The sequence below is a fragment of the Arachis hypogaea genome, chromosome 6 (assembly GCF_003086295.3).
Source record: "Arachis hypogaea cultivar Tifrunner chromosome 6, arahy.Tifrunner.gnm2.J5K5, whole genome shotgun sequence".
Taxonomy (NCBI): domain Eukaryota; kingdom Viridiplantae; phylum Streptophyta; class Magnoliopsida; order Fabales; family Fabaceae; genus Arachis; species Arachis hypogaea.
In genome coordinates this window covers 5,546,369-5,568,930 of record NC_092041.1, presented here as the reverse complement: position 1 = coordinate 5,568,930, position 22,562 = coordinate 5,546,369, and the positions used below count along the sequence as shown (strand labels likewise).

At 32.2% G+C, this 22,562-nt stretch overlaps 2 protein-coding genes across 2 annotated transcripts; one reads left to right on the top strand and one right to left on the bottom strand.

Annotated features, from left to right (window-relative positions):
* The first annotated feature begins 10,229 nt into the window (after positions 1-10,229).
* Positions 10,230-13,707, top strand: LOC112695568 (probable protein phosphatase 2C 5). Its single transcript, XM_025747949.3, has 8 exons — positions 10,230-10,646; positions 11,222-11,468; positions 11,782-11,953; positions 12,024-12,241; positions 12,326-12,433; positions 12,527-12,652; positions 12,742-12,974; positions 13,132-13,707. Exons 2-8 carry the CDS (start codon positions 11,250-11,252, stop codon positions 13,340-13,342), a joined length of 1,287 nt encoding a protein of 428 aa, XP_025603734.1. The 5' UTR covers positions 10,230-10,646; positions 11,222-11,249; the 3' UTR covers positions 13,343-13,707.
* Positions 13,708-15,582: 1,875 nt separating this feature from the next.
* Positions 15,583-16,221, bottom strand: LOC140173575 (wall-associated receptor kinase-like 20). Its single transcript, XM_072198055.1, has one exon. It carries the CDS (start codon positions 16,219-16,221, stop codon positions 15,583-15,585), a length of 639 nt encoding a protein of 212 aa, XP_072054156.1.
* Positions 16,222-22,562: the final 6,341 nt, after the last annotated feature.

Genomic DNA, 22,562 nt, shown 5'->3' with positions numbered 1-22,562 from the left:
AATAATGAAGTGATATTCATTGGCTCCTGAAAAAAAATCCTCTTTGGTGGCAGAAGCTGCGAGAAGAGCTCTTGGAAACCTATAAACTCATTTCTCTTTTACGTTAATGGTTATTGTATATTGTTTTAGTTGAAACTTTTCATTTTTCCCTTTTGATTGTAGTCCAATGTGGACCATTTATTCCATCTAATAAAAGTATCTACCTTTTGATTAAAAAAAATACTTAACCAAATCCAACCAAGTTATTATAGCCGCTCTTCTTCTTCTTCTTCTTTTTCTTCTTCTTCTTATTCGTTATGGTCGTCACCACCACCACCTCCATCTTCTCCTCCTCTTTCTTTTTCTCATTTGAATTTTTTCGATCTCCTCCTTATTCCTTTTCCTCCTCCTCCTCCTCCTCCATCATCATTATTATCATCATCGTTATCGTTATTGTCATCATCGTTGTCTTTTTATATGTATAACAGTTCAAATTTAGAATGCACTGAATTTTTCAATGATGACGACATACAAATAAACCCAGTTTAAAACAAGTTTAGACTAAAAGTGCACCTTATTTAAATTTATAATGCACCGAAATTAAATTTAGAATACACCAAAATTACTCAATGATGACGAACACAAATAAACTCAATTCAAAATAAGTTCAGACAAAAAGTACATTTGATTTAAATCTAGAATGCACTAAAATTACTTAATGATGACGATACAAGAACAAACTCGGTTCAAAATAAGCACAGACCAAGTGCAAGTTATTTAAATCCGGAATGTACTAAAATTATTTAATGATAACTCAAAATTCTTCCTCCTCCTTCTTCTTCATTATCATTGTCATCTTCTTCTTATTCTTTTCTTATTCATCTTCTCTTTTTTATTTTATCTTCTCATTATTTTTCTTATTTTACTCTCTTAACAAGAATAAAAAATAAGAAAAAATCAAATAAAGAAGAAGAAAAAATACATAATGATACAAATTTAATAGAAAGAGGAGGAATCTACATTCATTCAACTAAATAAGATTGCAATACATACATATAAAAAGAAGAAATAAGTGTAACAGAAAGAAGAAAAAAAAAGAAAGAAGAATAAAAAAATATAACATTATTAAAGAAGATACTTTTGTGCTTTATAGCAAAATTTCGATGGCAAAACTAAGAAATTTATGTGTTACTATTATTAAGAAATTTTAGTATTTTTTTCTTATGAATTTTTCATAATTCAAAACTCTTCCTCCTCCTCTTCGTCCTCTTCTTCTTCTTTCATTTTCTCATTATTTTTCTTATTTCATTCCTTTAAGGGGAACAAAATCAAAAAAAGAGAAGAAAAATCAATTAAAAAAGAATAAATAACTGTAATATCACATGAGAAAAAAAAGAAAAAGGAAAAAAAATAAACACAACAATAGTAACATCGATAGAAGAAGAAGAAAAAAGCGAATATGCACGAAGAAGAAAAACAGTGTAAATTCAACACATGTTGTGTGAGTAGATTTTGTTTAATTTAGACCAATTTAATTGAACTTAATTACTAAAAAAATTTAGATACGTAGAGAAACTCTTTCAATTGCTAATGACAACTTCTTGTAAAGTGAAAAAATAAACATTACTTACAATATTAGCAATTATGTTGCACGTATAATATAGATATTATCGAGAACATTATAGATTTGTTAAGTAAAAACTGAGAGGTGTCATTTACTTGGATTACAAGAAATATTAATGTTGTTCTGATTGTCTAGCTAAAATAAGGACTAAGAGTACTTATTTTTAATCGATGTAGATTTAATTAAGTGATGATCTCAAGTAAATTTTGTTAAAGGATTTTGCTAGATAATTTTTCGATGTTATTCTTCTGTGGTTTTAATTTTTATTACAGCCACAAAAAAAAATAATGACATATAGAAGAATAAATTTTCTCAATTTTTACGTAGAGTGGATCTCTCATTATTTAGCATTTTCTCTTACATATTTTATCTTAATCTCACCTAAAAAATACATAATAAAAATCATATTAAAAAAATGAGAAGATCATTTTTTGAGTAAAAAACCCAAATAAACCAGGCTGAGAATTTTTTTACCCAAATCAGCCAAAATGAAAATTTTTTCAGCATTTAACCAATGACCATTTTAATGTAATTCGAATCAACATAATTCGAACTACAAATGCAAGTAATTCGAAACAACTAGCTTTGAATTAAGTTCATACCAAATTGCATGTAATTTGAATCAAGTAGAATCGAATTAGAGAATCATAATTCGAATTGTATCAATTCGAATTACTAGGGGTACGTGACACTAAGGAGTTCGAATCATATTGATTCGAATTATTTATTGTTGGTGACATTAGGTAATTTGAATTAGGTTGATTCGAATTACTAGTGAGTTGCCTATATAAAGAGTTCGAACCAAGCTCATTCGAATCAGTTTCCCTTCCTCTTACCCCACCAAATCCCAGAGAAAACGACCCAGAATCTGTACGAGAAAGACTCGAGAGGCATATTGAGGCGATGGGGGACGATCCGGCAAGATTGTATCGTTTGGATGGAGTCGCTCATATCGCCGAGGTGATCAACGACGAGGTTAGTGATTTTTGATAGCAGTATATGTTTAGTGGTTTTTGTTATTACTTTTTGAAAGTGGTTTATGAAAGTGGTATTGCTAGTGGTTTATATAAGAGGTTTTGCATGCGGTTTTGTATAGTGATTTTATATGCGGTTTTGTTGATGGTTTACGTTAGCAGTTTACGTAGGTGGTATTGGTAGTTGTTAATTTGAGTGGGTTTGGCCGGTGGTTTTTGTAGGTGGAGTAGCCACTGGTTCATGCTAGTTTCATATTTGTATGCGGTTCTAGGCTGCTTTATTTCTAGTGGTTTTTTGGATGCGGTTTGACTATCTGGTTTTGCTAGTGGTCTAATATATCTCCTTTTGCATGTGGTATTTATTAGTTGTTTATGTCCTGATTTGTATTTATAACCGGTACTTGAGTTTGTTCTAATCATGCAGTCCTTGTAATGCACAGCCCCGACGTTGCATATCGAGTATGCGGCGGCAGCAGGGAATGCGACTTGATGAGAGGTACGTTCTGTACTTGCAGATGGCCGGATTATACCATCTTGTGAGACTGAACGACAGGTGAGTGCATTCGTCGAGAGGTGGCGTCCGGAGACGCACACTTTCCACATACCGTTCAGAAAGTGCACAATCACACTTCAGGACATGGCGTACCAGTTGGGGTTGCCAGTGGATGGACATTACATCAGCGGTTGCCTGACAGATTTCTACATATACATACAGGGTGCCCGGCCAGCTTGGCCGTGGTTCCAGGAGTTGCTCGGTGTGTTACCTCCCCCGAGCCAAATTCAAAAGTTCGCTGTGAATTGCTCCTGGTTTCAGGAGACTTTTGGAGAGTGCCTCGAGGGGGCCGGTGGGGAGCATTTCCTAGATGAGATCACTGCCATCATTCAGGAGGATGAGGCTGGTCGTCGAGGGGGTCAGACGACGGGGTCACAGGCACATTTAGATGTAGATTTGAATGAGTCTCCATCCGTACCTCCAGCTGACTATTTTGCCTTGGGTGGTACACCCCCTTCCGCAACTACTACTGGGTCACATTCAGTTGCAGGGCCTTCATCATCCCGGCCATTATATGTCCACCCTACGAGGCTTGCACAACCACCCCCCGGATGATGAGGAGGATGAGATAGAGGATGAGAAGCCGCTGATCCGAAGAGGTCATAGGACACGGGTTCCACGACGTTACTTCACGGGATCGCACCTTTTTAGATTGGGGGTGTATCGTGGTGTTTGCTATTTCATTGTAGGTGTCGTATGCTACAGACTTATCTTTATGTATTTCGGTTATGTGTGTTGTATCGTAGGGTCATTTAGTTTATCAGTTGATATGTGTGTCCGTTTCTTAGTGGTTAAATTGTATCAGTCACTCCGAGAACTATTTTACGTTGCTTATTTATATGCATTCCGTTACTTTTCTTGCAAATTTCGTTATATTAGAAACTTCATTTTACTGTGTTTACTACGTACGTGGTCATCGAATATTGTATTATGAAATAGTTCACATTCGATAAAAAAGAAGGCATACAATGCACTTGTAACTAGAAAATTCTTTTAATTTAAAAATAAAAGTCCAAACAATGGACACCAGAGACATGTAACAACACAGCACCAATCCTACCCATCTCTGACTATATGCATGGGTTCTCCGACCTGTGGACAGCTCCGATGAGTGTGCCCAGGTTGCCGACATAAGCTACATCTCTTAGGCCGGTTCGGATCAGTCTCGTCCATATTTGTCCGTATCCGAGTAGACCTGGAACGATCCTCCCTTGCACGCCTCTTGTTTGGGTTCGGTATCATTGTCGGCCCAGCATATGGTGACCAGAAACCCTCTGGGATTGGAGGTGTGAATCTCATCCGATAAACATTAAAAACGGAGCTGAGACGATAAACAGGGTGGACGTAAGAGTGCCAAGTGACACGTGAGACGTGAGTACGCACAGCATGCCAGTGCGTGCGTATACGGGAAATAAAGTGCCTAGAAGTATCCGCAATCACATGTCTGAGATCCAAGTGAGACCCTGTAGCTTCCAAGGGAGAAAGAACCAGTTGGAGTCGTCTCTGCGACGGTGTACTCCGAGTTGTCCCTGTCGTACAAAGCAACTGTGAAGCACCTGGCCCTCTTCAAATTGGTCTCGATACATTTTATTAGGTGTTGACTGAATTGTTGTCCGGTACCCAGCTGGGCCTCGGCCTTTCTCCCCTTGCGTACAAAAAGTTCGGCCAACCTACCATACGTTGACTTCACCAAGGAGCAGACAGGAAGGTTCCTCACACCCTTGAAGATTGAATTCACACACTCAGAGATGTTCGTCGTCATGTGACCGAATCTCCTGCCCTCATCGCAATACTGTGTCCACAATGAATACTCAATCCAGTTCGCCCATTCACACATCACCGGGTCTTCCGAGCGTAGAATATCAAACCAGTAATCGAACTCGACCTCGGTCTTAGCATAGGCAGCGTTCACAAGAAGCCTCCTTGTGTCTTTACCCTTGAACGTGAGGGCAAAGTTTGCTGCTACGTGTCGAATGCAGAAAACCCGGTATGCAGACGGAGGTAGCCATCCCCAGTCGGGAGCCTCAAGCACGGCCTTGATGCCGTTATGCCTGTAAGAAATAACGAGCAGACCCGGTTGGGGTGTTACATGCTGACGGAGGTGGGAGAGAAAGAATGAACACGACTCAGCATTCTCACCCTCAACTAGTGCGAATGCAACATGGAGTATGTTGGAGTTCCCGTCTTGTGCAATCGCAACAAGCAACGTACCCCCATACTTGCCATATAGGTGGGTGCCATCAATACTCACCAACGGCTTGCAATGACAAAATGCCTCGATACATGGTGGGAAAGTCCAGAACAGTCTGTGAAAATATGCCTGAGACTCATCCAGCTGTCCCCCAACTCGAACAGGGCTAGTCCGAAGAACTACAACAGAACCAGGCATGGTAACTTGCACTCCTAACACCCACCTTTGGAGCTCATTGTATGACTCATCCCAGTCACCATAAATGAGGACAACAGCCTTCTGCTTGGCCAACCAGACCCTCCTGTACGTAGGCCTGAATTCAAAGTGTGAGGCCGTCGCATTTATAAGCACCTTGATGCTGACGGATGCATCAGCTCTAACCATTGGCATAATGAATGCCGATATCACATGATAATCCAAACTCCTGTGATCGCTGGAGATAGAGCTGGCCAGACAAGTATGCGGTCCATTGTACCGTTTCACCTCCCAAATGCCCTTACGCTGCCGGAAACTAAGCCGAATCAACCATGTACACCCATTCCCGAACTCAGAACACTTGCCAACATAACGGCGATAATCAGACTCCACTACCTTGTACTGTACCCATTGGCGGATGCTGTAAGTCTTCACACTTAACATGGCATTCTCTTTATCCTGAAATTGCTGACCAACCTGGAACTATGTCATACCAGCTGACCCTTCTGCCTCTCTAGCGCCAAATCCAGCAGGCTCCCTAGGTACCCCCTCCTGCTTTATGGCATCCAGGTCCAAAGATGAAAAATTTGGAGGGTACTGCTATGTGCCAGAGCTAGAACTACCACCTGCACTGGCAGACTTACTCACTCCAATATCATCGCCACTGTCATCAGCAATCATATCCGGCTCAACATTATCGTCCTCTGGATCATCAAACAATCCATCTCCAGTCCCAATCGGTGCAGCACATTGTACAAAGGTACGTAAAAGTTTTTCTGTTCCAATCTCATCGCCAACACTGCCGTTGAGATCAACAGCGAACGACGGGGAGACGACAGGCTGGGCGGGTGGCTCGTACGCAGGTACTGAGGATGCAACGGCAGGTCTGGAGCTAGAACCGGCAACCGTCGCTAAAGCGTTGGTATTCCGGTTCGAACCCTCCGAGCTGGACACCATATCAACCAACTTTGCCAACAGCTCTGGTGTCCTCACTTCGGGAAACTGTCGGCGACAATGAAACATGACCTGCAAGTCCTCATCGCTCCCGATCGTGAAACAATCATACTTCACGGTATCTTTGAGCACCGTGATTGGAATGCGATAGAAAAACTTCTTCACCCTTTTCACACCATCCAGACCAAGTTTCAGCAGTACAGAGCTAACAGGGTCATCAAAGCTTGTCGTAGCACTCACGATAATATATAGAGGATCCTTATCGGTGAATTTGACACCGGAACGAGTTTTCCTCTTAATCGATCCTCTGTGGTGAACCAACACTATAAAACTGTCCTCACCAGCCATATGACCCCTCTCTAATGAGAGCAACTCAATTTCATCACATATATATAGAGGTCTGGTACACACTAATTCGAAACAACCTAATTCGCACTATATATATAATTCGAATCAAGTCAATTCGAATTAAGGCTTGATTTATTTTTCTTACTAATTCGAATCGAGCTATATCGAATTATGTTTATCTCGTTTCCCATACTAATTCGAATGACTCAATTCGAATTATGCTATTCTAAATCGAGAGAACTTGATTCGATTTACATGGAAATTTCTATGCTTTTAATTCGAAGCTAGTTGTTTCGAATTACTTGCATTTATAGTTCAAATTATGTTGATTTGAATTACATTAAAATGATCATTGGTTGAATGCTGAAAAAATTTTCAGTTTGGCTGATTTGGGTAAAAAATTCCTCAACCTGACTTATTTCGTTTTTTTCCCTCATTTTTTTATTGCGATATATTACACTATTCCAACCAAATATTAATATATTAGACTACTAACTTTTGGTTTAGCTAATTTTCCTCTCAATAAACATAGAAGTGATTTTGGTCACAAAATCATGTTTATAAAAAGTAACAATTTTTAACTTCTGCATTGCACTAACTAACTTTTAGCCATTAACATTTAATATTTTTTTTTACCAATTTTATTCTTTATAGGTATTATTGTATTATTTATAAAATTTTTATTATTTCTCTTTATATGAATTTTTTTATTATTTATTATTTTTATTATTTTAATTTTTTATATTAACACAAACTTATTTTTACTTAAAATTAATTTTATAAAATCATTTTTATTTAAACTCTAATTTAATAAATTACAATCCAAACACACACTACATCTCTCGTATTAAAAATAATTTTCAAAGAAAATATGTAAACAATTTAGGAATCTCTCGTTTTAGGGACTAGAATAGGAAAGAGACCAAAAAATGGAGTTATGTGTGGGCTACAGTTAGTTATCACTTATCAATTTGTAGGAAGATGGGTAGTATTTTACAGCTGGCATAAGCCACCAAATACACAGCGGAAGTTAATGGGTCCCACAAGCACATGGCCAAATCAGCACAACATGTTTTCATACATTTTTTTATGTGAAAATTTTTCGCTGATTTGAAAATGAAAGAACACTATACTTATTTACAGCTTCTTCCACAATTTAAAAAAATTGCAGTTACTTTTGCAGATTTGTCCAATTGTCCACGCTTCATTTCATTTTAGTGTGCTAATAAAGGTAATAAATTAAACATTTTAAAATACAGAACATAACCATGATTTCGGTTTATTAAAAGGATAACAGTAGAGCAAATAAGCATTTCACATGTTGAACCAACAAATAAAAGCATAAAATTGTTAATAGTTTCACTTTCATAGATAATACATTAGCACTTTATTTATAAAAATTTAAAATTTTAATAAATTTAAAAAAATACTCTAAATAAGTTCCAAACAAATTTATCATCACATAAATTTATTTCAAAAAAAATTAATTAAAATTATATTTTTGATTTCATGTAATAATCAGGTCAAACTGATCTATAAGCATATCTGTCACATATTACATGAAATCAAAAACAAAATTTTAATTAATTTTTTTGGAATAAATCTGCCTGATTGTGAATATTTTGGAGATCTATTTAAAATATTACTCTAAATTTAATTATAAATAATAGAAGATAAGTTATCTTTTTATCTACAAATTTTATCATATGAAAACTATTTTTTTTGACATAAAACTAATTTTTTATTAATTTATAAATAAATTTATCAATATTTTACTTTTATAACCGGCATACCTCAAATGTTGCGTGACATCTTTAGTTTTATTATAATATTGAGACAATAATTTCTATCTAAAAAATTTCAGAATTTAAATTCTCTAAATTTTAAATTTTATTTTAAAGGATAAAATGTGATATCTTATTATTAATGTATAATTTTCTATTATAGTAAAAATATATATAAAAGTACTTTTGAAGTATCATATTTATACTTATATATTTCTATGTATATCTAAATTATTCATTAATACTTATTATTTATTTTATAAGTGGGATAAAAATATAAAAAAATATTTAAAAATAAAAAATTATACTTTATTTTTTTTAAGTAAAAATATAAAATTTAAAAGATTCAAATTCCAAATCACAAGTAACCCATTAACCGTTGCTAATGTTATTAACAATAGTTATTAGAGGACATAAAGAATTACATAAAATAATAAATTATTAACCTTTTAGACATGATAAATTAATATATATGATTATCATAAAATAAAAATCAATATTTATTTTTAAAATATTTTTCAATTCGATAAATTAAAAAGTTAAAAATTAATTTATCGTGAATTTGAGTTTAATTTAAAGGTATATTATTAATCAATAAATTATTGTATATACAAAATTAAATTCAAACTCCAATATTTATTCAAGTGAACGAATAAATTGACTAATCGATTTTCATACTTTTATTATCAAAATGAATTGTCTCTTAATACAAAGAAAATATGGCCAAACAATATAAAAATTCAACGTGTAATAAAAAAATATTATTTATACATCAAATTTATTATCAAAATCAGTTATTTTACTTGTATTATTTAACTCATTTTTAGTATATATTTTATATTTTAATATATATTTTATGAGTTTAATGTTGATATATTTATAGTATAAAATATTTTATATAATCATACAAATCAATATATAAAATAATTATTTGTATTATCATAAATTTATATAATTAAATACACATATAAAATAAATAATTTTATATTAATAATATATAAAAAATAAATTCATATTTTATATTAATAATTAATTTTAATATACATCTATTATATTCCATTACAAAAAAAATCCATTCCCGAGAGTAAAGATGGAAGTAATTTTTTTTTGTTATGGAAGTAAAAATGGTGATATACCTTAACATTATAATTTTTGGTATTTTTAGAAACCGTAAAAAGTATACAAATTGAAAGGTTCGATTGCTGTACTTTAAATTTTTTAATTTTTTAACACAAATTAGACGGTCCAATTTCTTTATCTCTAATAAATTGGACGATCTAATTTTTGCTTCTCTAATTAAACGATTTCACATTTAAGTATAACACTCCAAGTATAGGTAAACAATAATATTTTTGAACAATGTGAATTAATAGAGTTAAAAGAATAAATTTAAATTAGTAGCATTAAATTAAAATAAAATGTATCTTTATTTAATTAGTAATTATTCATATTGTTTAAAATAATCATTATTCTCTTAGCATTCTCTTTTAAAAAAATACCACTACCACTCCAATATTAAAAATAAAAAGTTTTAAGCGATGGAGACAAAACAAAACAATACAAACTGTAAAAAGATCCTGCGAAGTGGAAATAAAAATGCAAAATGGTTAACGTGAGCTGCTGTGCACAAAGATAGGGGGAGGAGGGAGGGTATTTACGTAATATGGCATGGGGCTTCCATTGCGACTGAAAATATAGGTGGAAAGATTAGGACAAAAATGTCAATATGAAGAATCCTTTTTACCTCAAAACCAAAAAGGACCCTCCTCCTTTGTTTTCCGCGTTTTCTCTCTCTCTGGATTTCTCTACCCAACCAATCAAATCACACTCTCTCAGATCATAGCAAGCATCAACGCTCTCTTTCTCGCTCTTTCTGTGTGCTCCCTGCTTTTCTACTTCGCCGGTACTAGGGTTTATCGCCATCTAATTATTCGGAAAATGCCGACTCCGCCGCTTCCACAATCGGAGCGCTAGCGCGCGTGCTTTTGCTGATGCTGCATTGCTGAATCCTCCGCCTCCGATCTACAGCATTTTTTTCTCATCTGTCAGTTTTGCTTTTCTCCAGAATCTTCTTTCCTTTTCCCCTCCGAGAATTTTGTTTGTCCTTTTTTTCCCTTCTCAACCTTCAAAGGAATCTCGAATTTTACTCGGTTTTTTTACCGAATAATTCAGAAACATGTACTACTTACCCTGTTTTCACTGGAAAGCAAAATAAAAATTGAAATGCACTATCCTAATCGATATTTAATTCTTCTTGTTTTGTTTCGTGATGTAATTTCATATATTTTGCTTCGCCAAATATACAAATTAACTTTGATTTTCTCGGATTCTGTGAAGCTCTGGATTAGATTTGCTCAGTTAAGCTGTAATGCACATTATCGTGCTTCCACGATTTTAGATTTGTTGCTTCTGGGATGGATCTTAACTTGCAACGTAAATTAATCGTGTGGAAGTTTATGGAGTTTGTTTTTTCTTCTGTGAATGGACTGTGCTGATAAAATTGAGACGTTAAAATTGTAGATCTAGTAGCTGAGACTTGAAAAGCCTTCTACAAAATTTTCTTTATTTTATTTAATTTTATTCGACTTAATTTTGATGGTTGAGATTTATTCTCTGCAGTTCCAGAGATGTGGAATTCTGAACTAAGATGAGCAAGGGTGAATTATCATCAAGGACAAGGATGAAAGCTCCGCCGGTTGCGCTGGCGACTCTGATTGGCCGTGAGCTTCGAAATGATAAAGTTGAGAAGCCTTTTGTGAAGTACGGGCAAGCTGGCTTGGCCAAGAAAGGAGAAGATTACTACCTAATTAAGACAGATTGCCAGAGGATTCCTGGGGATCAATCGACAGCGTTTTCTGTCTTCGCGGTATTATTTGTTTTCTAGATTGACGTGGATTTTGCAGCGTATTTACGAAAGTTAATTCAAATGGTTATACTAGTCTTTATTATTCAATAATAATGGAATATTTGAATCTTTTGGAAATGGGAATATAGCCTAAGTTAATACTGATGCTGAATTGGTATGGTAATTGGTTCTGCCCAGCGGATAGAACTTTGTTTTTCAGGGTTAATAGAAGAATTGGGGGCGTTGTTATTTATCTATTTACATTTTCTCAGCGATCAAGTGGAGCATGAATTTATTCGCCCACTCCTTATGATAAGGAATTCTTGATTGGCAGATATTCGATGGGCATAATGGTATATCAGCTGCTATTTTTGCAAAGGAAAACTTGCTAAACAATGTTCTGAGTGCAATACCGCAAGACATCAGCAGGGATTCGTGGCTTCAGGCTCTTCCTCGCGCCCTTGTTGTTGGTTTTGTGAAAACTGACATAGAATTTCAGCAAAAGGGTACACACAACTTCTTTCCTTCCTTTCATGGATCTGGTTTGCATATACTGACATTTAATTTTATCTGCAGGAGAAACTTCTGGAACAACTGCTACGTTTGTTCTGATTGATGGATGGACTGTCACTGTTGCATCTGTTGGGGATTCCCGCTGCATTCTAGATACTCAGGGAGGTGTAGTTTCTCTCTTGACAGTTGACCACAGACTAGAAGAGAATGAAGAAGAGAGGCAGCGCGTTACTGCCAGTGGTGGTGAAGTAGGAAGACTCAATGTTTTTGGAGGCAATGAGGTATGATGAAATATGTAATCATCTTTCTCCTTTCTAAATAGCGTTGCTTGAGCTCACTGCTTTTGTTTCCCAAATGTATTATAGGTAGGGCCTCTTCGCTGCTGGCCTGGTGGATTGTGCCTATCTAGATCAATAGGTGATACAGATGTTGGAGAATTTATTGTGCCAATACCGCATGTTAAGCAAGTGAAGGTGAGCTGGTTTCATTAGTATGGTCTTCATCTGATAGCCCTTTTACATGAAAGATTTGGTTCCAATGCTAACATGTATTTCTTGGTTCCCCAGCTGTCAAATGCTGGCGGAAGGCTTATCATAGCTTCTGATGGCATTTGGGATGCTTTATCTTCTGATATGGCTGCCAACTCATGTCGGGGTCTACCTGCAGAGCTTGCAGCAAAGCTAGTGGTTAAGGTGGTGATTGATTCTGCTGGCGTTGTATATTCTCTAGGAATGGATATCATTTATTTATCGTATTAAATGCATTTTCCTTTGTTTCCCAGGAAGCTCTAAGGTCCAGAGGCCTGAAGGATGATACAACTTGCCTTGTTGTAGATATTATTCCTTCTGACCTTCCTGTATTACCACCAATTCCAAGAAAGAAACATAATATGCTAACTTCGATTCTCTTTGGAAAGAAATCTGAGAATTCCACGAATAAATCTACTAATAAGCTTTCTGCAGTTGGTGTTGTGGAGGAGTTATTTGAAGAGGGCTCTGCAATGCTTGCCGAAAGGTAACTTTTGCGAGTCTCTCAGACTTAACATAAGTTTATATTTTCTGGCAGTGTCTAGAAGTGTAATAGCTTCTTATAATTCTTTTTTGAGGTGTTATGTTTGGGTGGAGTACATGCATGCACAACTTTTGAAGTATTATGTTTTTTTGAAATGCAGGCTGGGTAAGGATTTCCCGTTGAATAAGAATTCTGGGATTTTTCGCTGTGCTGTTTGCCAGGTGGATCAAACACCCGGTGACAGCTTATCTGGAAACTCCGGCCATTTTTTCACTCCAGCATCTAAACCATGGGAAGGTCCATTCCTCTGCACAAATTGTCGGAAGAAGAAAGATGCTATGGAAGGAAAAAGACCCACAGTGACAGCATAATATTATCTACCAAGTATTCTAGTAACATAGTAAATATTAGTATAATTTTTCCCTGGCAGTGTGAGCATGGTTGATTTTACTCTCTCGTTTCGGTGGATTGTCATTGATGTGTAAGAAATGAGGTTGAGGTAGGTTTAGGTGTTTTGGAGGTTGTTGTACGTTTGTGAATGGCTTGTGCTCAGCTGTTGGAATGACTGACGCAGCAAACATATGTCTAGTAGATAAGTTCTAATGTTATGTGCTAACGGCTTGTATCTGTAAGTAAACTGAAGCTTTCATTGCTCGCTAGCTTCCATATTATACCCCACTTGCATCTCTTTGCTTCCAACATCTTATACACTAAGGATGAAAACCATTTGAATGTTCATGGTCTTTTATTTATTTTAGTTTATAATGTTTACGTTTAAATGTTGTATTCAAAATCTAAAATAAATACTTTTCTATGTAATCCTATTTGTTCCTCGATACTCATTTAGGGCATACATTAAGGTTTAAGGTCATCAATTGAAAAAGATTTTATAAACAAAAAATATGAAGTGGTTTTTGGTAATCCAACGGGGCCAAAGCCCAAAAGAAGAAAACAAGAGACTAATTGGAGAGGGGTTAGCACCCCCTATAAGTGGATTATCTAAAAAAAGAAAACCAAATTGTCTCCTGATGCTGGCTTTAGCAAGGTGGTCTGCAGCGGCAGGGGTGTGTGTGAGTGTGACCTTTAATCTCCCATGGTTTAGCTATTAGGTTCTGAATTTCTCGAACCAAGCAGTTGTGTCTTTGGCTTCCCCCTTCATTGTTTATTTCCTCACTGAGCTCTCTAAAGTTCCGGTCACCATTGCTATCAACATACTCTGAAACAGTATCCTTCTCTTTTTCCCTAGAGATTGGATTCATGGCAGCTCTAATTAAGGAATTCTCTTCCTTAACCCATTTATCATACCATGACATCAATTTTAACATGTGTTACTAAAGCACATCTTAGCTATCTTTTTTTTTTCTTTATGTTCTTGAATGTGTTGTCGATTAGTACCCCAATATAAACAAAAACAAAATTAGGTAATCCCCCAAAAGGCCGAAAGTAGGGAATAACATTACTATATGTCAATGAGCCTTAACTCACGGCATTCTGTCCCCTCCCTATTCCAAAGGTCTCGGACTCAACTCCTACCAACTGCCGGAGGAAGAAAAAAAAAATGGTAAGTATATGAGGAGCATGTGGGTGTGTGTTGTACCTAGAATTGGGGGTTGTCCAATACATTTGATATACTTAGGATTGGTGGTTGTCCAATCCACCTGACGGAAAAAAAACATTACTCTATGTTTTTGTCCTTTGGGACTGAAGGATAATGAATAGTTTATTATTTTCGTACTAGGAATAATAAGGGGTTTTTTCTTTTGGACTGTGGAATAATAAGGGGCTAAACCTATCTTTTCCCCTGGTGGGCATGGTCATTCTCAGTGCAATGAATTCCCTGGAAATTACTTACCTAAAACAAAAAGAGACGTTATATGTATTACCCAACTTTTGCACAATTTGGTATGATGTTTGATAATAGATGCATGCTATGATGCCTATATATATTTGCCTAACTTACTAAAATGAGATAAAATTTAATATTTAAATTAAAAATATAAAAGTAAACAATTTTTTAATATTTAAAATTTACCATAAAAGTTAACTTCGGCAATTTCGACACCAAAATTATAGGCACCATAGAATTAGCCTTGATAATATATGCGAAATTATTGTTATTGATTAAATTTATCAATGAGATACTGAAATATTTAACTAAATAACACATTTTCACATACAGATACGCATATAATGAAAGTCTCTAATAATTGATGCATAATTTCACAAATATATACTAAAGGATCCTCTTTAATGTTTCAGCTTTCAGGTCAAAATGCTTAGTTTATTGTTTACTGAGTTCTCTGATTATTATAGTTTGCGGAAACAAGAAACATGATCATCAAATGAACAGTTATTGATACTATATATACTTTATGACCAAGTTTATAAATCCTTATTCAAACAAGAAATGGAACAAAGCAAAACAAACAATAATTTGGCTTATTATTATTATTCTAAGCCGAAAACCAAAACTAAGCAACAGCATCACATCACAAACTTCAAAAACCTAGAACCTCTACTACTATCAATTTCATCATCATCAAAAAGCAAACATAAAAAGAAAAGGGTTTTGCAGGATTTATGCATGCATGCATGGCATGCATGGATCCAATCAAATAAGTGCAGGCAACCATTGAAGCTCAATCCCATAATTCCAAGAGTCAGGAGGAGAATCAGGATTCCAATCAACCAAGGAAGTGTAAGCTGTGCACCCTCCAACCCTCACTCTTATCTTATGAGAATTCATCGCTGAATCTTTCAAGTAATGGCAGCAAAGTTTACCAAAACACCCTTTTCCCTCTTCAACCTTATCCTCAAACACCCTACATATACTGTTTGAGGAACAGTTGAGAGGGGAAAGAAGGATGCTCTCAGAGCAATTCAACAACATGACAGTGTTGTGTGTAGAAATATTGAAGGGCAAGTCTTCTTCCAAGAGAAACCCTCCATCAACAACATCAGAAGAATAACAAGTTTCTTTGAGTATGAGTGGTGGTTGAAGAACAAGCTTGTTATTACAAGGGTCAACTTTAAGGATCTTATAGTAATTTCCTGTGGCTGACAAGAATTCTAACTTGTTATTGTTGCAGTAAACTTTGTATCTGGAGTCACCACAATTATCGTTGGTGCTGAGTGGATATGGTACCGCGAGGTCACCGCAATTTGGACATGGTGGATTACTGAATGGCCATGCTTTGATCATAATAACTGGACAAAGAGCAATTAGTAGAAACAACACAAGGCTTACCATATTATCTTTATGGAATCTACTTAATTAGCTATAAGCTAATGATTAATTAAAGGGAGATTAATGTGTTAGGACTAGACACGTTTGTTGCCTATTTATAACACTTGATCATCACTTCACATATCCATCACATGGTGTAAGCAACTTGCATTTTCAATTCAAGGACAGAGAAACACCATTCCTATTTAAAGAAATAATAAAGATTAGGTTTTACATTGAACACATTCATACACATTCATCTTTTAGATATAACATTATGTAGAACCAACTTAGTTGATTGAATATTTAGTTTATTTGTCCACTTAAGTAAGTGTAGGAAATTTGCATTTCACTTTGTGTATAAATCAATTCATTGATCAGCAATAGACCTTTAAGTGGAGTTAAATTCACGACGAATTAGTTTGAATTAGTTTTTAACTTGTTAGGTTAAAGATACCATAAAAAAAATATAACATTATCTACTAAATTTGATTACGGTAAATGCAGCTGAAATTATGGATTGCAGTGTTTTTTACATTCTAAATTCAAAATTTTTAATCTTAAATTTGAATTTTAAATTTTAAATAGTACATTTTAAACTCTAAATTCAAACCATTGATATAAAAGATAATAAAGAGTTAAAATTTATTTAATTAGCAAAGAATATAACATTTAAAGACGAGTCCTTTATCAATTTTTATAGTTTTACGAAAATTTTTATTAGATTTACGAGTTCAAAGTTTGTGATTAATTAAATTTTTATATAAGATAAAATATTGTAATCGATAAATAATATTTACTAATTTTTAAAATAAGTACAATAATTGTAGAATATTTTGTTTAATATTTCATAATTTATTTTACATTAAATACAGATATGAATAATCTAAAAGAATTAAATATTTTTTTAAATTAGAAATGACTTAATTAAAAAAATCATTTAATAAAAAAACAATTATAAATTTGTAAGTACAGTTTAATTTATACAACTGACTAGGCTAAGAAACATTTAAAAAATTATCTGTAATAAAGTTGTGTAAGGATATACAAGTGTCTATATAGTGAGTGCTACTTTAATTTTGCACCGTACCATTAATTAAACAAGAGGCTTTTTGCCGAAGTCCTTGACTCCTTGTATATCATCATCATAATATAAATACATCTAGCTTTCTATGATTAGCTACTTGAAAACTTGTATCAAACATTCTATATTGGTTATATGAACTTTACAACTATTACTCAAAATATACATGAGATTTAATGTAAGTAGTGCGCACACTTACATGGCACAACCCCCAAAAGCTAGAGGCTTTATAATTCAGTGTGTCTCCATTTTAAAATAATTATCAGCTTCAATAATAAAGTAATATTTTTTTAAATATCAATATATCTAAATAGTAAATACATTAACTTATTCATGTACAATAATTTTGTCTAAATTAATGATTATTTTGGAATAAAAAGATATTATCAAATAATAGTTTGACACAAACATAATATTATACTTCTAAACATTTACATTGTATCAAGTGGAACAATATATGAAATATTATTAGGGATATTGAGTTTAAATACAGTTGGCTTTGGACGATGGTTTTTGGTTATATAGCATGGCCATCAATCCGGTTATGATTGCTAGTATTGAAAATTATAATCCGTATATTATAATTCTTTTAATTTTACCTTTCAAGGACAGTTGTCAAACAAGTCGTGGGTATAAGTATAACATTCACAACTTAAATAAATGCTCACTTTCTCAGTTGAAACAAGTGACATAAAATATTAAGTAAATTATAACACTTCATGACTTAATTAAATAAAGGGTTTAATTTTGATGTACTAATAGTATAAAATATTTTATATATTTATATAATTATATATTTTTTTAGATAATTATTTATACGGTCAATAAAAATAGTAATAATTTTTTACGTAACCATATATATATATATATATATATATATATATATAATTATTTTATATTACCAGTATCAACATTAAATTTTCAAATGAATGCTTAAAGTGTAATCACTTGCTCTATTGAAATGTTTAACTTTGCATAATAAAATATTAGGTGAATTATGAGTATTTTGAGTAAGAAAGGCATAAAATACTAGACCCACTATGGGATTCCACTCTCCCGTTTGAGGTGCTCCCATTTCCAGAAGTGGGTGTGATTATGATAGAAAGTACGGACAAACTACATTAGGTTTCTAAAATGATCATTTGGCTTTTAAGGGTTTCCTCCCCTAGTTAGGAATTAATTATTGGTTCTAATTTTTTTATTTTCTCACAATATTTTCTAGTTCTGTAGGAATGTGATTAATTTGTTGTAAATTTGAATGTTATTTAAAAATTTATTATTAAATTTAAATTCTTAATACTTATTTAATAAAATGAATAAATTGACCATCCGACTAACGAATTTGGTTTATCTGTTAGTTCTAATTGAAATTGATACCTGAAGATTTACGCCTAATAACAACAAATTATAAAGATATATTATTTACACTAGTTCTATTTTATTTATATATCAATTATTTATATATAAAAATCACATGCATTCCTTCACATATCAAATCTATCTCATATAAAATATATATTTTTTTAGTCTAATTTTAATGTTTGTGAATAGGAAAATAAATAAACAAATACTAGGTTACTAACTTACTACCATTAATAATACTATTTAAACAATACACTATCTATTTGATAAATAAAATCTTGGCTCAAATAGCATTTGTCCACTACTCATGAAAAACTATTATTATGGGATAATTAAGTAATTAACAAATATCAAGCATCAACCTTTGTCTCCTAGATATACTTTATTCTATTCAAAGTTTATGGTCCCACCACCTAACAGCTGTCACTCTGTAATCCACTCAAGGATTTATTTATCTTATGGTATTTATTATAATGTCTGAAAATTTGATGTATAAATGTATAATTATTAAAAGATACTAGTCTGATTATTACAGCCTTATTAAGAAAACAAATAAAGGATCACTGAAAATCTTAACAGTGTAATTGTAAAAGAAAAAGTCTAGAGCCAGCAATTTTATTGAATTTTGGCCAGTATATAACCAGTGGAGGAAAGTGAGTCATTGGATGAAATCTCATATCAATCTCACACCATTAAATCATCATTAATGACTAGTTGATGGCTAACAATCACAAAAATTACTGGCCCTAACATTGCTCATTGTAAAATATGAAATGCATTTATTAAGTCAAGGTTCAGATCCCGCATGGTCTTCATCAACTTTGTCTTAATAATACTTTTGTCTCCTATCGGTTGAAGATTAATTAGTATCTCTTATTCTACGTTACTTGTGACGCACTTACATCTTACTAAATCATTATTTATTAGTTAGGCACGATTGCTTGAACACAAAAACAAAAATATGGTAAGTAGTGGAAAAATTTTCAAATATTTTTAAAATATTAGTATTTTAATAATTTTAACGGTTGATTTTAATTAATATATTATATATAATTTTTATAATTGAGGCCAATGACTAAAATTATTAGAAAATTAATATTCCAAAAATTTTAAAATTCTTCCGTAAATAGTGTTATAAGTAAACTATAAGAAAGTTGTAGAAAAGTATATTATACTCAGAAAAAATAATTTTAAAAAATATAAATAATAAATAAATTTTTAAAAAAATTTAAAAATATGATAAAAATAATAAAATATCTTTTTTTCTTTTATAAGCAATAAATAAATTTTATATTTGACAAATAATTTTGTATTTTTATTTGAATTTTGTTAGAGACATTTTGATAAGTATTTAAAAAGTTCTTGCAAAAATAATAAAAAAATTCAATCATTAGATCTTTGTTAAAAAGACTTTTCAGTTATTCACAAAAATAATTCATTAGATACAAAATCAACAAATTTTAAGTATAAAAATATCTCTTTTTTTTTTAATTATGTTTAAAAACATCTCATCAAAATATTTACTATTTTTTGTTATATTTTTAAATATTTTAAAGATTTATTTGTTGTTTATATTTTTTGAAATTATGTTTATCAGCATATAATTTTTTTAGTACAATTTTCATAGTTTATTCATAATGTCATATATATCATATACATGGATCTATTTCTCAAACCAAACATATAATAGTCACCAAAAAAAAAAAAACCAAACATATAATGTGACATTGGAAAGGCAAAAGATTATTTGTTTTTTTTTTTAATTTAATTTCTCCACTCAGATCTAACAAATAGTTAAAAATAAGAAAGACCTATAAAACACATCCAAGTTGTTCCTTCGTGAAATTCTTTAAGTAGAGTGGATTAAAAGTATCCTAAAATGGTTAGATATGTCGTCTAAAGTACACTTTTAGTTGACAAATGATAATGTAGTTTGAATGAATGATCTTATACATATTACTTAAACATTTCACTAGTCCTATTACAGAGAATAAAATATAGAGTAAATATATTATCAACAGAAAGAGAGAAACAAAAATGTCTTACTATTATTATGAAAAAGAATAATTATTAGCATATAGATTGAATCAAAACTTAAAACTCAGGTTCATTATCCATGATCATCCCTTTCTCTTGAATTGATAATACCTTTAGAGTAAGTAGTCTCTAACTCCACATAAATGAGGTAACCCTTTTGTATGTTTATAGTCCTAGCTAACATAAACTCGATTGTTCGGATCAAATTTGATCAATCCTTTGACTTGTAGTTAGGAGATAAAGTTGGGTATAAATAGCAAAATATACTAGGGCAATAGTTTTCAAGACTTCCTCTTTATTTTTTGAAGGGGGTGGTTGGGGAAAAGTTCCTACACATAAAAATTTGAATCAAATATGAAGCCTACACATGGTCCCTAAGGTTACATGGAAGAAACGATGAAAATGTTTGGATTACTAAATGGTCTTATAATAAAATATATTTTTTTAGTTTTTTTAATAACTGCTAAATAGTTTTTATTTAATTTTAATTATAAATTAATTTTTTATATATTATTTAATTATAAAATTTATATTTTATTTTATAAATTATTATTTTATTATTCATCTATCATGTTTATTGATAATTAAAAACTAAAACAATAATAAATTAGATCTTTTATTAACCAAAATAAATATTTTGCAATCTTAATCGATTATAATTTTATCATTGATTCAGTTACATAAGTATTGGGTTGGAAAAATTGTGTTTGTTAGAAATTCAATCCATTGAATGCATAAATCAATCGATTGAAATTCAAAATTTCCAAACTTCAATCAATTGAAATTGATACACAATCTATTAAATTTTGTAAGACATGTGGGATTTTGCTTATTCAATAGATTGGTCATGTTCCCCAATCGAGATCATATTACCCAATTGATTTTTTCTAAAATAAAATAAAAAATTATTATTTTTCAAAACTCCAGTTTCAACTTTAATTTCCCAAATATAAATTTTTTTTATACAGACTAAGTTCGCCGCACCCAACGAACTTCATTTCAAATTCTAAAAAAAATGGCTAACTTAAATTCTTAAACTTCACAGTAGATTGACAACCATTATCATAGTCTTCTAGGAGTACACAAGAGAAATACCTCTAGAATATTGATCATGTGTTGGTTATTTTTATGTATAACAGAATCAATCGATTAAATTAACTAAACCCAAATTGCTTTGATGATTTCAATTGATTGGGTAATATGACCAATCGATTGAATAAGAAAAACTTCACAAGCCTTGCAAAATTCAATCGATTGTGTATCAATTCTAATAGATTAAATTTCTAACAAATCCGATTTTCTTAACCCAATACATATGTAACTGGATCAATAATAAGATTATGATCAATTAAGATTATAAAATATTTATTATGATTAATTGAAAGATCTAATTTGTTATTGTTTTAGTCTTTTATTATCAATAAACATGATAGATGAATGATAAACTAAAATAAATTATAAAATTTAATTTACACTTTTTTTTACACAAAAAAAATTAGACAAAAAATGATAAAAAAATATAATTATAAAAAATTAATAAAAATAATAAAAAAATATTTTTTTGTTAGTATCTCTATATTTTCTCTGCCAAAAATGTCGTAACACAACTTCTCAAACCAAAACCTACTAAAGTACTGAATAAAAAAGCAAAATTATTATGTCAACGGCAATATTCATCTCTACTTTACGTCAAAGTTCAAACTAATAAATTATGAAAAAGTATAGGGAGCCAATGGAATATTTGTACATTGTGTACAATTGAGGTTTATGGAGTATTAGAGATATAACCATTAGTGTTACTTTTTTTCCATCAGCGTTACTTTTTTTCCATCAGCGTGAGCTTTTGGGATAAGCGGTATCATGACATAGCATTAGAGCTCTA